The following is a 16,328-nucleotide window of genomic DNA, read 5'->3' on the forward strand; positions in this document are numbered from 1 at the left end:
TGGCGCATCCGAGGTGTACAAGGAGGGGGGGGCAGGGCACGGTGATGGCCACACGGTGACCTCGCTGGGGCTTGCGCTGCACTAAGCGGTGTGTGGAATTCCCAGTCTTTCTTGGGATGCTGGGACTATTTCTACCCAAGGATTTTGCACTCTGTGACCAAAGGCAAAGCGAGGCAGCTGTGTGCTGGCTTGGCACTGCCTGGGAGCGCTGGGAAGTTGGTGTGATGGTCACCCACAGCTTTGAGATGTCTGCGTGAAAGCTGGGATTCGTGCAGTACAGGTGGCAGCTGCCACAGCCTGTCCTGCTGCAGTTACCCAGTAACGGTGACTGGAGGAGAAAGACCAAAACCAGAGAGCTTTGGGTGAGATAACCTCTGCTCTGGTTTGTTTGAGATCTTGAATGCAATTAAATAGTAACTATTGCTCCCCCCCATCTTTCCACCAGTTATCAAAGAGACAACAGAAAGCAGGAAATTAAGAGTGGCTTGGAACAAAGAGCCAGGAGCGAGGCTGCTGATTGCAGCAAGAGGGGCTGGGAGGTTCTCATTTGCACTTAGCCATTCACTTACAGAGGTGGATCCAAAGACACAGGGTCTTGGAGCAAGAACAAGAACCATTATCAGCCTCATAAATCTTTTCGGAGGATGGAAAGATCTGCCCCTGGAATAAATGATGTGGATATTAATATCCCAGTAAAAGCAGGGAAGGAGAGAGGATGTGGAGGATGAGAGCTTGGCAGGTGCAATGGGTGCTGCCCGCTGGGGTTTTGGGTCCCACTGCGTGTGTCACCAAGCACAGCTTCTCAGTGGCTTGGTGAGATGTTGCCTGGCAGGCAGGAGGAGGGAATGCATCGCTCTGGTGTGGCACTGAGAAGGGCTCGATGCCTTGTCACCTTTTCACAGTTGTTTTGTTTTCCCTCAGCTGCTCTGTGTGCCCAGGAGGGCTGTCCTGGCTGTGCCCTTCCCCAGGAAAGCCACGGGGTTTCCATAGATCATATCCTCAAAGGCACATCAGCAGCCATCCCTGCCAGCAGGAAGGGCAGCACAGAGCTTGGCTGTGTGTTTTGCGGTGCTGCCTCCTTGAATTTCCCCCCTGTGTAGGTGATGTTGCCACCTCTGTCCCTTGTGTCCCTCTGGGTGCAGCCTCTGTGCCCTGGCCCCATTGCCCTGCAATCAGCGTGCAGCCTTGGTTACCCACAGAGCACTGAGGACTTTTCTCACCATCTCTCTCCACCTTCCACCTCCAGGTCCCATATTCAGGTTTGCTCTGCAGAGTTGCTCCAGGAGGGCTGTCCCCATCCCCTTCACCTCGTGCTGTCCCAACCTGATGCTGAGCATCACCCCGTCACCGTCCTCCTTCCTCCCCATCTAAGCAAAGGGTGGTCACCTCTGGCCCCACAGCTCAGCCCCCTCTGCCCCACTGCTGTGTGAACTCAGCCACTGAGCTCATGTTGGTTGAAACCAGATCTGATCATTGAAAAAAAAGGAGAAAAAAAAAGAGAAAAGAAATGAATGAAGTGAAGGGGCAGTGAAGGAGGGCTGATCCGAGCTGATGGCTGAATGGTGAGGGGTCAGCTGGCCGAGGCAGAGGAATGCTTGAGCCCTTTCAAGGTTCTTTTTTTCCCTTCCCTTCCCTTCCCTTCCCTTCCCTTCCCTTCCCTTCCCTTCCCTTTTTTTCCCCCTGTTTCATTAGATTTATCATTGAATTTTGGCCTCATGTAGAGATCTGTTCCTCTGGGTGGTCCCTGGTTTGGTGAGACGCTGCCTCACCCCAGCAGCTGGTTTGGTGCTGGCAGATAAACTCCTCTTTGTCTTTCAGCTTGCCAAGCATCCACTCTGCTGAAAAGCCATTTACTGGCAGGCACGGATTTGGGAGAAATGCAAGGCCCCTTCCCACACGGCTCTGACTTCCATACAACCCATGGGAGAGGGGCAGGGGGATTACGTGACCACAAAGCAGCTTTCAAAGTCCCTCTGAGTTTCTTGCCATCCATTCCCAGCTGTTCTTCGAGGGTCATGGAAAAAAAAAACAAACAACAGTGTTTGTGACCCCTGTCCTGGAAATGAATGTTGCAAAGTGCTGGGAGTGTGGTTGCCAATGGAGGGAGAGGGTGACCTGACCTTCCTCCCCAATCAGGAGGGAGGGCAGGGGGCTCCCCTGGGTGCTGCGTAGGAGGGCAGAGGGCTTGGTGTGCTCCTGCTCAGCCCTTCAGCTCCCATTATCCTTGTTCAGAATGTCTTAGGGACGCGGTCAGTGGGCGCAGTGGGGATGGGTTGCCGGTTGGACTTGACAATCTTAGAGGTCTTTTCCAACCTGAACGATCTATATGTTGTTCTTGAAGCCTGGTCGTGCTCCTGCTGGATGTAGCAATGGGGCAGGCGGGGTCTGCAGAGGGATCAGTGGGTCTGGTGGCATGCTGTTCTCTCTGCAGCCCCTGCACGAGGCTGTCCTCCTCTTCCTCCTGCTGCCTCCCACTCCTGCAGCCCTCCCTACGGCTGGCTCCTCGCCTCCCGCCTCTCTCGTTCTCCCACTGCCATTATTTGCCTTCATAATGAGTTTATTGATCTCTGCCGAGAGTAGAAGGACCGGGCTGCACTGAAAGATGCTGCTCGCACCGGCCGTGAATCATAACGATAACTCCGGATGCTAATGAGCCTCTGGCAGCCACGGGCTGCAATCCCAGCTCCCGCCTGCGTCTCTCCCTGCTGCGCTCTGCGCTCCGCAGGGCACGCATTAAATTTAACAATGCGTTTGGCAATAGAAATTCATGCAGCCACTCCCGTTGTTGGGGTCAGTGACACCATGTGCTGCATAACCCCGCTGTCCCAGCAGAACACCTGCACTTTCTGGCTGTACTCCCCCAGATCTGTACCGTGTCCTTTATGTCTCCCACAGTGAGCCTGAAGCTGGCAGAGAGGCATAAAGCTGTCACTCGGTGCTCTGTGATGGATGGGTGTCATCAGCTCTGACTCATGCAATGGAGATGCAGTGCCCCTGTCTGATCCTGCCTGGGGGGCAGCGCGCTGTGCCCCATCCCCAGAAGAGAGCTCTCAGGAAGCTCTCATTCCTTTGGCTTACCAGTGGATCCAGATTGACTCCATGCATCGCTGCAGACACTGATGGATGTGTGCTGTGCAGCAGCCAGGCCACAAGGACACACTGCTGGCAGGGCAGTAGCACGGGGGTAGCAACAGGGACACTGGGTGTATCTGCAGATACACCCCAGGTGTGGGTGCCTGTGCCATCGCTGTGCTGCTGCCACAGTGATCCCCACTGGGAGCTTTATCTGAACAAAGTGAAGGGGTTTCTGTGCTGGTTCCACTGCTTCCTGCTGCCTCTTATTGAGAGACACTGCACAGGACTTGCTGCCCCTCCTGCTGTTTCAAATCACATTTTAGGGTCTCTGGGTCTCATCCCTTGCCAGCTCTGCCTACACACCGCCTGCACTGTCACAGTGCAGAGCAACGATGTCCCCATCCCTTACCAGCACTGGGCTGCAGGAAACAGGCATAGATGGGTGGCAGGTGGGGTCAGCCCCACTATGTTAGGGCAGGGAACGTGGTTGCCTGTGCACGTCACTGGGGAAGGAAGGTGTGAGCTGATTTTGTTGGTGTTTCTGCAGAGACTGATTGTTCCCATTGCCCAGGGCTCCCTGCTTGTCCCCACACAGGGATAGCCCTGCTGGTGTCCCTTGGCCCTGCCAGCTGTCCCCACCCCATGTACCCTCATCATGGCTTGCTGGGAAGCTGGGGCTGTGGGCGGGAGCTTTGTGTGCTCGGTCCTCACATCCCTCCCTGCTGGCACCTCGTGCCACATCTGCCTTGTTACGGCAGCTAATGAAGGATGCAGGCAATTATGGGGAAAATTGATTAAATCCTAAATCAGAGAGGTTTCTAATGGCCTCGACCTTCCCCAGCTGCAGCAAGGGAGGCTGATCAAAAACTGTTAAAAGATAAGCACTAATGAAGAAGGGTGGTGGTGTGGAACTCAGTGCATCCTGCTGCTACCTATGGTGCAGCACACACCGGTGGCACCGGGATGTGCTGAGCACAGAGGATGGGGTTCCTCTGCTTTTGGTGTAAATCCCAATCCCTGGGCTGCCAGGGTTTAATCGTTCCAAGGGAGGGATGCTCGTGAGGCTGCTTCAGCCCTGGGATGGGGGGACGGATGATGGTGGATGGGGAGGTGCTTGCTGGGCTGTACTGCAGCAGGGGGAGGAGGTGTGCTGGTCTCCGGGGTGCAGCCCGAGCAGGATGTCAGTGAGCAGGACGTTAATGAGCGAACAGCGGGACTGATGGAGCTGCACACACCGAGCTGAGCGCGGGGTCTCGCTCGGGTGCTGCTCCTCCCTCGGTGTGAGGGGAGGGGACACAGCCTGGGGACACCGCGATGCAGGGACCTGGAGCCCTGTGTGACATGGGGACACAGCACGTGGGTGGCACTCGGCTCGGGCTCATGGGGAGGCTCCTAATGGAACAGCCCCTGTCTGTTCAGCTCTTTATTTTTCCCGAGAATCGGGTTAATTCTGCCTTCTTCCTCCGTCACCTCGGTGCTCTCCCACGCCCGCCCGCGCCGCTCCACCCCCACCTTGCCGCGCCCGCCCGCACAGCCGCTGACGGCCCGCCCCCGCCGCACTCCCATTGGCGGAGAGCTCGGAGTGGGCGGGGCGTCGACGGCGACACGTGTGCCGGTACCAGGAAGTGGCGCGGGGCCGCAGCCGGGGTTCGGGGCTGGACGGTGAGTGGGGCTGGGCTGTGCGGGGCCGTGCGGGGAAGGGACCTGGAGGTGCCGGAGAGGTTTAGGATTGTGAGAGTCTGTGGGGTTGTGGCCTGGGCGTGAGGGGCTGCGGGCTCAGGGCTTTGGGTCTGGGGGTTTCAGACCTCCGGCCTGGGCTGGCGGCTGTGGGCCTGGAGCGCGGAGGGCTGGCAGCCGGTCTGTGGGGTGTGGAGGGGGGCGGTGTGGGGGCTGTGGGGCTCCGCAGGCGCTGGGGACACAGGTGGGGAAGTTGGGGATGTCCCTCTGCTTGGGGCCGGGTAGCTGACCACGCTAGGGCAAGGCTGACACCTGCTGGGGGCTGGGAGGGCACTCTGAGCCCCCCGAGGGGGAAAAAAGAGACAAAGGTGTGTGTGTAAAAATATATGTTTATCCCTATATGCCTGCATTCTTAGCGAGCCTGTCTGTTACAAGGTAGTGCTGCTCCCAGGTGTGCAATAATTCCCTCCTGGCTATAGCCACTAGCTGTGGGTTTTGAGCCTGAACATGCTGTGGGGCCCATTCCAGGGATGATTCTTTTCCTGCTATCCTGGCTGTGCCATAAGGATGTTTGACTTTGTGATGCCTGTAGGATGGGTTTTTGGCACTAAGAAGTGGGGTGTGAGGCTCGTGTCTGGGAGCTGCCAGGGGATGTGGGCCGAGCTGTGCTCAGTGAGGTGTTAGGTTGATCCCTGTGTTCTTCCTGCTCCTCAACATGCACGTGAGGTCATGCTGGAAGAGCTTGTGTGGGAGCTGGGCTCGTGCTTGCTCCAAGCAAAACACCCTCCAGACTTGGGAGATGCTCCAGTGGGTGGAGGATGCCATTCCCTGCCTGGATAGGGCTTCTGCTCCCTGGGTCTGAGCCCAGCGTTGGCTGTGTGTAGGGTTGGACCTGCCTGTAATCTCTCCTCTATGTTTGGGTTAAATCACAACAAGAAACGCAGAGATTGAGGGCACACAGCTCAGTGAGCTCTGTCCCTTGAGTGAGGGGCTGAGCTCCCCCATCAGCAAGGCAGTGACACGTGGGTTGTCCCACATCCTTACACTGCAGGCTTCTCCTGATCCTCCCTGTCTTTCCTAGGCTGCCGCTCCCTGTGCACTCAGCATGATCCCAGGGCAGGGCCCGGTGCTGCAGGCGGTGCTGGGGACCCTCCTCACCTGGGGGCTGACAGCTGCTGGCTCAGCACTGGTGTTCATCTTCTCCAGCGAGCAGGTGAGTACTGGGCAAGGGCTGCACTCAGCTCACAGGCAGCTTTGGCAGTTGGAACCTGAGCAGAAGGGACTTTATTTTGGCCCTGAGTGGTCCTTGGGCTGGTGGGGGAAGAATCCAGCTTGTTTCTCTCCTGTGTGCCAGCACAACAAAGGAGGAAATGAAATTCTCAACCCTGGGCTGTGGTGTTTGGGGCAGAGCAATGGGCTTTTTCCCCTCTGCTGTGTGATGCTCAGAACAAGCAGAGCTCTAATCTTTAAGTTATTTCATATTCCAAAATTGGAGACCCCACCCCCCGCTGTTGTGTTCAGAATTGCTGTGATGGATTTATTATTTATGTCTCTCTCTTGTGATGATTTATTCAGGAGTGCACTGCAAAGTGAGATTCCCTTTGCAGCAGCACGCTGCTTTTCTTCTTGGGGGAGGGCAATGTGCTGAAGGAGAAAAACTGCTGTGGGTGAAGCAGGCAGGGTACGTGCTGGGCTACAGACTAATGGCTTTGTTTGTAGCAGCACGTTGGTAGAGGAGTAAAGACCTTCAAGGGAGGGGAGATGAATGGCAGTGGTGTACAAATGGCTTCTAGTTTGCCCCCTACATCCTTGGGGTGATCACAGGGCAGCATTGGTGAGTTGGCACGTGAAGTTGTTGCCAGGACAGCCCTCAGGCTCTGGGTGACACTGGAGGAGACACCTCTGCTCCAGGAGGGTGGCTGCAGGGCTGGATACTGAAGCACTGCATGTTGTATGACAGCGTGGCAATTGCTTGGGTTGCAAAAATGGGAAGAAGAAGAAAGTCACCTTAGTGTGACACCAGCACAGCTGCCTCCTCTCCGTGTGTCTTTGTGGTGTGGCTGCACTCTGCCTGTTGTGCCCTCAGTAAATGCTGTGCTTTGTGTTTGTTTTCTTGTTTCAGAGGCGGATCCTGGATGGGAGCCTGGGCTTTGCTGCAGGGGTAAGTGCTGCATCCTCGTCCTGCTCACTGCCTCCACGTGCTTTCTCATGCTGACATCTCTGCTGCTTCTCTGTACATCATTTGGTTACTTGCTGCTGTTAGCATCCCCTGGTGCTTACCTGCTGCTCTGGTGTGGCAGCAGAGGGGCATGGTGCAGTGCTGGCTGGGGGCACGAGGGTGCCAGCTTTGGGGTTATGCTCTTCTCACCTCCTTGGGCTCCTGAATTCTTTGTTCTGGAGCAGTTCAGTTGGACTGGAGAGCTCTTGTCCTGCAGGCTAGTGTGCATAACTTGCTTCTTGCTGTCCTGCTGAGCTAGAGTGCTTAAAATCCTGGAGAATAAAGGCAGTGAAGCCTAAATCAAGGGCATACAGTAAACGTAGTGCTCACTAGGTCTTGAAGGAAGAGGTGAAACTGTGGCGTCAGTTGTGGTTTGAAGTTGTGCTGGGCTTGTGGATGTAGAATGTCTCCCACTGCCCAGACTCTGGGGTGTTTATGAGCAAGTGGAGGCTCATTCAGACTCAATAAATCACATTTGTTTTCTATGTCTGAGAGCTGTAGATGTTCTCTGGCTGCCGGTGCTTGGTGGACGGCGCTGCTTTTCCCTGCAGTGCTGGTGTGTCTTGGCAACCTGCTGAAACACCAACCTGTCAGCACCCGAAGGCTTTAGGAAGGCACATCAACCCTGGTAGGAAGCCCTGAGGAATGCTCTTGGCGTCGTTGGGATGTGCTGTGGGAGCTGGCTGTAAAGAAGGATTTCAGGAGTGGTTTGGCTGTGGGTGTCTGGGCTTCCCACGTGCTGTCAGATCCATTGCTGTGTTAGCAGAGGTTGGATGCAGCTCCTTGCTGCCCAGTCCAGTGCTGCCTCCCTGTGCCCAGTGCATTCCTAGTGTCCATGGACACAGAGCAAAGGGCTCAGCCAGAGCCCTCTCTCTCACTGTGTCCTGGCTCTGTTATCTGGCACCTGGAGCATGGAAGGTGCTGCCAGGTTTCAGGATGAAGCAGGAGCCTGTCTGTTGCACAGCGTGTAACTGCTAGCTCTGATGCTGTGTGTCGAGCAGGGCTCTTTGCTATGTGTGTATTCCACTGCAGCCCTGGTGATCAAGGTGAAGTTTGTTTACAGCCCTGGAGATCACAAGTCTTCCTCTGTTGCAAATGCTTGAGTCAAACCCAGCTGCGCTGGGGTCAGGAGGAGCTGCACCCATGCCTAGGCAGGTAAGGTGAAGCTCTGCAGAACTTGGTTTGCTTCCTATCAGGTTTTTCTGGAACATATCAGTGACCTGCTAGTGATGTGAATAATTCAGGTAGTCTGTTGCAACAAATTCTTGGGTCATCTTTTATAAATTAATCACTTGTTTTAGGAATTGCCTGTTCTGGAGCTTGGCTCCAGTGCTTGATTTCTGAGCTGCCTTGTTCCTACGAGCAGCTCATCTGCAACTCAGGGAGGTGCTGCCAGGTGCTTCCTGCTGTCTCCATCCCGTTCAGCTGTGGCACTTCTGTCCCCATCTGAGGAGGTACCAGGATGTGCTATGGGTGCTGCTGCCTTCTGGCAGCTGCTGCGTTAGCTCCAGTGCTGTCACTGAGTCATCCCTGCGTGGCAGAGGTGTGGCTCAGCCGCAGAGCAGATGTCCTACAAACACTGGCTGTTCCACGGCTTTCTTGTGTTTGCTGGGAGCAGGGAAGGGAAATCTTCCTGAGATCACTGCAGTGTCTGAGGGGGAACACCATCAGGACATGGATGAGCTGCAGGGTCCTGCTGCTGGAAGCATTGCTACCCGCTGTGACTCGTGGCTGTTTATGGGTTGCTGGTTCTGGTGAGCTGCCCATGCCAAGCACGAGCTGTGCAGCCCTGCTCTGATGCCAGTGGCCCCTGGGGAGGAGGTGATGGTAGCACTGCACCTTTTGGGAGCAGCTCTGCATCCTGGGGCTGAGTGCTTGGGCAGCACTGACGTGGCAGAAACACTGGAGCTTGGATCTTTGTCCTTTCTGTTAGATTTGTTCCAGATGTGCCCATTGCACTCTGCCTTTTGTCTGCTAAGGGACCAAAGTGCCTCCTTCCAGAGGTTGCACTTAACCCCACACCTTTAAACTGCCCCCGTGCCAGTGGGGGTTACCCCAAGTAACAGAACCCCATCCAAGTTCCAGCCAGGCTTTGCTCCTTGCAGCTGGGCAGTGCTGTAAGCCCCTTTCTGGCCACGCTGGTGCCCTTCCAGCAGAGGACAGCAGGCAATCTGTGGGTGCTCTGTGCATCCTGACTGTGGGGAGGAAGAGCAGGATGTGAGCAGCCTGTTCTGAAAGCTGTTTGTGCTGTTCTCTCTCTCTCTTCTGCCCTGAAAAAAATGTTTCTTCAGACAGTGATCAGGGACTACTTCTGCTGCAAGGAATTTCTGCTAAACGCCGTCTCTTTGATGTAAATCTCCTGCCAATATATACAGGCTGTGTCTCCGAGTGCTGGAATAGAGAAAGAACTGAATTTATCTGTGGTGCGAGCTCTGAAATCTGGGCTGTTGGGTTTCTCTGCATTCCCCTGTGCTCTGCTGGAGCCAGCAAACCTCCTCGCCCCGTGTGCTGCATGGCTTCTAACTGCACCGCTTTGGTGCTCAGCTCCATGTCCCTGGAGCCACTGATAGGGCTGCTGGGGTCTGTGCCGTGCTCTCCAGGGCCAGGTTTGCTTGTGAGATGGGTCACAGCAGTAATTCTGTCCTGCTGGTAACAATTTCCCTGCCTGCGTCTTGGGAGCCTTCACTGTGAAGTACTGAGAATGAAGTCAAGACTTCTCTGCCACTGCTGGCTGAGCCGGGAGGTCAGGGATGGGGACACTCGAGTGACTCGAGGTGGATGATCTGGTGTGGCTGGGGACCTGGGGAGCAACAGCTCGCCCTGCAGGTCCACCTCTGCTCTGGGGGAGTGGGTGCAAGCTGGAGCCTGTGCTCACATTACTGTGCTGCCCCGAGCTGGGGCATAGCCACAAAGTGAAGCACGTTGGTTTCACCCCTTTGGTGTGGCTGTCTGTGTTGGGTGGCACGTGTGGAGGTGCAGTGAAGGGAATGCTTGGCTGCTTCCACCCCATTGCTGCTGAGCACCTGGCTGTTTGTCTGCCTCAGTTCCCTCCATGCAAACCATGGGTAACAGCAGGTTGGGCACGCAGAGGCGGTGCGTTTCCATGGAGACCAGGCTTTGCTTATTGGGGCAGCTGATGTGGAATTCTGGCTTTTCTCTTAAATCTGATGTTCTTCAACCAGGCCTTTTTTTCTGAAACGTCCCCTGTTATCTCAGCGTTGTCCTGGAGGTGCTGTGCTATCTGAACATCAAGGGGCTGATGCCCATATGAATGCTAGCAGTCCTCATCCCCTGCGTGGCTGTTCCTTTTATTGGGCTGCGGTTTGATTTCTTTTGTCCCAGGTGAAGCAGAAAAATCATGAAGACGTGCTCTTTACGCTGTACCAGATGAGTCTGGCAATGAATATTCCCTTTCAGTGCTGCTTAAAACAGCATGGGTAATTTACACAGGTCTGCTGAGGCTGCTGCTTGTTGCTGGAGCCTTAATGAAGTCAGGCACGGAAGTCCACTGGGGAAGCGTCCTGCCAATCTCTTGCCTTGCAGTTCTCTTTCCTGTTTTGTTGGGGGGAATCTCCCTTCAGGTCCTCCCATCCGTGTGCCATTCATGGGGCTGCTTCCTCCGAAGCTGTGCTCCCACTACAGAAGCATGATGCCAAGAAGAATCCTGCAGAGAATGCTTTGATTTTGACATGAGTGTGGTTTCGGGTGGCTGTGCCCAGCTGTGGCACTGTGGCACCCTGCTTGGGCTGGGGAGGGGAAGTGCAGAGCTGGGGCTGCAGTGTTCTGGGGAGCTTTGGGTGCTGAGTCCTCCCCTGGATGGAGATGCTGGTGCTGGTGGGGAGCTGGCAGTGTTATTGTGGTTGTGGACTGGCACATTTTGGGCTGTTTCCCATCAGTAGGAGGAAACAGGTCTGGCTTCACTCATTTTCCCTGGTGCCAGGCTGTCCTGGTGTGAGGCAATCAGGTTCTGAGCCCATGGGAACCCCTGCTTTTCAGAGCTCAATCTTGTGTCAGCTCAGTTTTGGCTGTGGAAAAGTCTTGCACTGGAGGTACAAAGCAAGGGAATGAAACCAAACCAACCCTGCACATGTGTTCTGTGCTCCTGGCTGAGAAGACCTGCTGTATCTGGATGTGCTGGCTGCTATAAGGAAAAGCTGGGCTCCCTGCAGCCTGGGGGTGCTTTAGGTGCAAAACTGCCTTCTGCTGGGCCTCCTCCTCCCCATCCTCCCTTTGTTTTCCCAAAGCTGGTGGCTTTATGGTGTTGTTGCAGCTCAGCTCCAGAGCACGAAGGCTCTGCTGAGGGTTTGGCAGGAGCTGTGTGTGCCTGTGCCAGCCTGGTGCTGGGCTCCTGCTCCTCTTGGAGCTGAGCAGACCGCTATGCACTGCCAGCAAATGCAGTGGGAAGGCTTTGTGCAGAACTTGTCCTCTGTGGGAATGGCTTCGTGCTCTATTGATCTGAGCTGGATGCAGGCAGGGCTTTCTCTTGAGTGCACGGTGCATGCTGGAAGGGGAGATCATGCTCTCTTATTTTTGCTTTAGGTGCTTCTTGTCCTGTAATGCTGTGGTGGTTGTATCCTGTCTCTATGGAGGGGATCCTGGGCTCTGTGCAGCCATAACCACAGTGTGCCAAAGGAGAGGATTGGTGACCCTGGGAGTAGGATGGGAGGTCATCTGAATGTCCCACGACTGAAATACTGTTGCCATTCTTTCTAGGGTGGCTGTAGAGGTTCACTGTCATGCTGACAACCTGGGCACAGAAATGAATCCCTTCTCCTTCCTGAGCAAACCCAACCTCTCAGTGCATCCCAGCACTGCTCCTTGAGCGTGGTGAGGTTTGGGCAGCTTAAAGCTGTGCCTTGCTCCTCTGGGGGCTGCATGTAGCAAGGTTGGGGGAGCTCTGATGCTGACTTCAGTGGTAAAGGGATTTGGAGGCTCAGCTGTGTCAGCCCTCTGCTGCACGTGGGGAATGATATCTTAACATAAGATGACAATATAATTCTGCACAGCCTTTCCCAGTGTTTCCATGTTGGGGTGTGTTGTTGTTTTTTTAAAGGAGGTGGCATTTGAAATATGAAGTTTGACAGCTGTGGTTAAGTCTGACATGACAGCCTGCTTTCTTCTTACTCACAGAGAGCTGAGATTTACACAATCCCTCAGGGACTGGTATCTACAGCAATAGGCATCTCACTCCTTCTATAAAAATGATTTAAAGTGGGCTAATTCATTACACACCTCTGTTCTGCAGGAGGATGCTCATACAGCAAGAGCAAGCTGGGCAGGACCTCCTCTGAGCACCATGCAGCTGGCAGAGCATCCCATAGATCCTGTGGGGTCTGTGGGGTGGAGAGCAGCATCCCACAGCATCCCCACTGGTGGAGGATGGAGACCCTGGAAAGATTGCTCCCCCATGGTCTCTGTCCTCATCCCAGTGACACAGACCCATCTGTGCTGTAGGAACAGTGGGCATCCAGCTGCTGCCTTTGCTACCTCTGCTTCACATCTCTTCCCTGCCCCCCTGTATTAAGCCTGGCTTTTGGATAGAAACTAAATAATCATTGAGCCCAATGGGGTCATTCCCCAGAGCTGGTGCCAGGTGAGCTGCAGCGTTGTTGCTGGGGCTGGGCTGGTGATTTCCAATTAACCCAGCCCAGTGCGTCATGCAGCAAAGCAGAGGAAGAGATAAGGGGATAAAATACACACTGGTGATAGGTTCTTTAGTATAAGCTGGTGGAAGCGGTGCCTTGCTTGGCTTTCTGTTCTCTAATCTGGGAAACACCCAGAGCAACCAGCTGTGACAGAACCTGCCCTGCTCTGCGCTGGGTTGGAAAAACCCCACAGATCCCAAATTCTATTTTTCTGGGATAGTTTCTTCTCCTTCCCAGGTGCTGCTGCTAAGCACTAAGCAATGCACAGAGCTCTGCTGGGATCCGTGCCCAGAGCAGGCAGTGCCTGGGTGCTCCCCAGGGATAAGGGAGGTTTTCCTGCTTTGCAGCTGCTGAATTCCCCAGAAAATTCCCCTAACCATCTCATGTGCTTCGCTCACTGTTTTAGGCTTCAGCCAACAAAAACACTCCTGGTTCATACTGATGGAAGATCCTTCCTTCTCCATCCTTGAGTTGGGCTGGGATGCTGGGTATGGTGGTGGGGCTGGGTTACAGTGGCCACACTGCTTGCGTGGCCGAGCGCATCGATGCCCATGGGGACTTCAGTTCTCAGCCTATGGGAGCAGAGCAGCGTGGTCCCCATGCTCTCACCACTCACCTTCTGTCTCCTAGGTCATGCTGGCTGCCTCCTACTGGTCCCTCCTGGCCCCAGCTATTGAGATGGCCGAGCACTCTGGCAGCTTTGGAGCCTTCGCTTTCGTCCCTGTGGCCGTGGGCTTTGCTCTGGGAGCAGCTTTTGTTTTCTTTGCTGACCTGCTCATCCCGGTGCTGGTAAGTGCACTCCCAAGGCTCTGCCTGCTGCACACCATGGGGCTGACCCGGTGCTGCAGTCACAGCTGGTGCCAGCGTGCTCTGGGGTTGCTGTTTGGGGTAGAAACGTGTTTCTAACCTCAGTGTAACATTCCTGTTTCCTGCAGTGTGGGGTTCGTGGAGCTGAGCGGGGCACTGCTGTGGGGTGGGTGCAGGAGTTGTGCACAGACAGCAATGGAGCAATGCTGTTGGATCTGCTGGTAGTCCCAGGCCACGAAAACTCATGTACTTTTGCATCCTCTGTGCTTCCTTTGGATTCTGCTGTGACAGAAGCCAGATACAGGCTGTTTTCTATCACAGATCTAATGAAACTCTCTTTTCCCCAGGACTCTGTGGCTCTGCCTGCGCTGAATGCAGCTTTGGGCTGTCTGTGCTCTTTCCTTTTTGCTTCCTTTATTTTCCACGCTTCTGCTTTTGTTCTTTTCACTGGCAACACTTCACAAACAGCTCAGGTGTGACCTTCTGTTTCAGCCCAGAGGTTTAATTTGCAGAGCTGCCAGCCCTCTCAGCATCTCAGAATTGAATGAACCACCCTACTGTCTAAGAGTATTATTATAAATAAATAAATAAATCAGAAGCTGTGCTGGAGCTTCTACGGCTGAAAACCTACAAACGGCTTCATCTGAAAGGATGTTATCAAAACCCTCCAAACAGATTAAAAAAAAAAAAAAAATCGATTATTTTAGTGCAAGTAGGATTATTTGTGATGAGGAATATGAGATGTTCCCTTTGAGGAGTGGCAGGGCTGGTGGTTGTGGCTGTGTCCATGCCTTTGCATTTCAAGCCTCCCCTAACAGGCACAGTCAGATGGGCCAGGTCTCTCCCTGCCTCCTCCTGGTGCTCCCAGAAACAGTGCTGTGCTCTGGGGCTGTGTGCCTTTGCTCAGCACCTCTCAGCAGCAGCACTGTGCAGAGCTGAGGCTGCTGGCCCTGCTGTGCAGCATTGGGGGACTGTCAGCAGCAGGTCTGTGCCTTTTGTGTCTGCTCTGTGCAACCTGAGGTCTCCAGCACTGGTTTGCCTTGGCTGCATAGTGCTGCTGTGTTTGATCAGCTGTCTGATGCTGGTGTTTCTCAACAGAACAGACAAACAGTTGCATCATGAAGCCTGCTCTTTCCTGGTGGCTTTGTGCTGGTGTGCATTTTGAAATGGGAGTGTGTGTAGGGGTGGAAGAGCACTGGGGCATGAAATTCTTGTGTTGTAAAGAGCAGGATGACCAGGGACAGTGCCAAGCGTGTTAGAAACACGTTGGTCTTGCTGGGGCTCAACGTCCAGCCCAGTCCTGATGGGAGAAGAGCTGCTGCTCCTGCTCAGCTCTTTGTGCTTCCGTGAGCTCTTCACCAAGCCTTGCTTCTTTCTACATCACTTAGCGTCTTGCAGTCTTGATTTTTGTTTCTTTTCTCCCTCCTCTTGGAATCAGGAGACAGAGGCATGTCGATGAGAGCAGTGGGCACCCAGCCCTGGGCAGGAGGAGCCGTTTCCATACGCAGCTCTGGCACAGAGCCCTGCCCACCCCCGGCACCCCTCCCTCATTGCTGTGCTGTGTAGCAACGGGTCCTAAAAGCTTTTAATGACTCCTTATCACCCCAGAGCTGCTCCCAGGTGGGGAGCACTGCCTCGCTCCCCCCGCAGCTGGCAGCAGCTCTGTTGGTACCCGGCTGTTTGCTCAGCAGCAGTGCTGGGGGGGGGGTGGAGGGGGGGTTTAAGCCAAGACAAAGTGGTTAATGATGCTGAACAGCTGTAGTCATTAAATTCCCTACAAAAGACAGATTTAATCTATTACATCTTTATTGTTCACGGCTTCCCTGTGGGAAGGCTTTAGTATGTTTGCTTGTCTGTTAGCTGAGTCTGTAGAGCTGGCAGAGAACAGCAAGGTGTGACACGGTGTTTGGGTGCGCTTGGGGAGCGTGACCTCTGCAGAACAGACCTCAGAACCCTGAACAGTGGGCATCTCCTTTATGCTACTAACCACCTCCTTCCATGTCATATTTAGCAGAGCTGATTCTGCAACAGGGTGTTGTTGTACCTTCAGGGAATACCTTAGCCTTACTGAGTGACCTGCCTGCTTCTTTCTTCCCTTGGCCCTGGTGATGCTGCAGCAACTTCCTCCTTCCTGTGCTGAATTCTAACATTATTCCCACTTGGTGATGTTCTGAGGGGCAGGTGGTGGGGTGAAGAGCTCTCCCCTGTGCACAGAAAGCACTTGGGCTGAGGGTAGCAATCAGAGCCTTTGAAGGAGGACTGGCTTAATAAAAGCTGTGTGTTGGCACAGCACTCTGCACAAAGGGTCCCCGAGGCCGAGTGGCTGCCTTTGGTCTACAGTAGCACATAAGAACACTGGAATTAAGGAATATTATTCTCATCCTTCAAATCTGTCTTGCAGCTCTGCTGACTTTGCTGCCTTCTGGTGTGCGTGATGTGTTGTGCTTCCACCTTTGGGTTCTTGCTCTGGCCTTACTCTTCCCAAAGGAATTCTACACGAGTCTGAAAGAGGCAGCCAGCTCTGCCCCTGATCTTCAAACACTCCCTGGCTGCTTTTGCTCCTAAATCTTTGCACGCATGCATGTGTTTTCTTTCATCTTCAAGTTGCTGGACCCTGAACAGCCTCTTTACAGCCAGGTCAGCAAGCCTCAGGCGGGGGCTGCAGGCAGTCCCAGTGCCTATTACTGCTCTTGTGTCCAGGTGGGTGTATTTGGAGCACAGCCTGTGTTAGAGCTGTGGCTTGGAGCAGCTCTATTGCTTTTTCCTTTTCTGGATCACTGCTCTTTAAAGGCTCCTTTGAGGGAGTGAAGCTTGGTGCTGGTGGACCAGGGAAGATGGTACAATTCAGGGAAGGGAGAAAAAATGCATCTGGAGATTAAAAATTACTGCAGGGCTCAGACCCTCAT

At 54.3% G+C, this 16,328-nt stretch overlaps 1 protein-coding gene across 1 annotated transcript in view; it reads left to right on the forward strand.

Moving 5' to 3' along the window:
- Positions 1-4,455: 4,455 nt before the first annotated feature.
- Positions 4,456-16,328, forward strand: part of SLC39A11 (solute carrier family 39 member 11) — a 59,472-nt gene continuing 47,599 nt past the window's right edge. The window contains exons 1-4 of the mRNA XM_042865000.1: positions 4,456-4,737; positions 5,834-5,965; positions 6,875-6,913; positions 13,246-13,404. Of these exons, the coding sequence (XP_042720934.1) occupies positions 4,456-4,737; positions 5,834-5,965; positions 6,875-6,913; positions 13,246-13,404 (612 nt within the window). The remainder of the gene's footprint in view (positions 4,738-5,833; positions 5,966-6,874; positions 6,914-13,245; positions 13,405-16,328) is intronic.

The sequence above is a fragment of the Lagopus leucura genome, unplaced genomic scaffold (genome assembly GCF_019238085.1).
Source record: "Lagopus leucura isolate 7727_CA_CO unplaced genomic scaffold, USGS_WTPT01 Super-Scaffold_797, whole genome shotgun sequence".
In the NCBI taxonomy this organism is placed as follows: domain Eukaryota; kingdom Metazoa; phylum Chordata; class Aves; order Galliformes; family Phasianidae; genus Lagopus; species Lagopus leucura.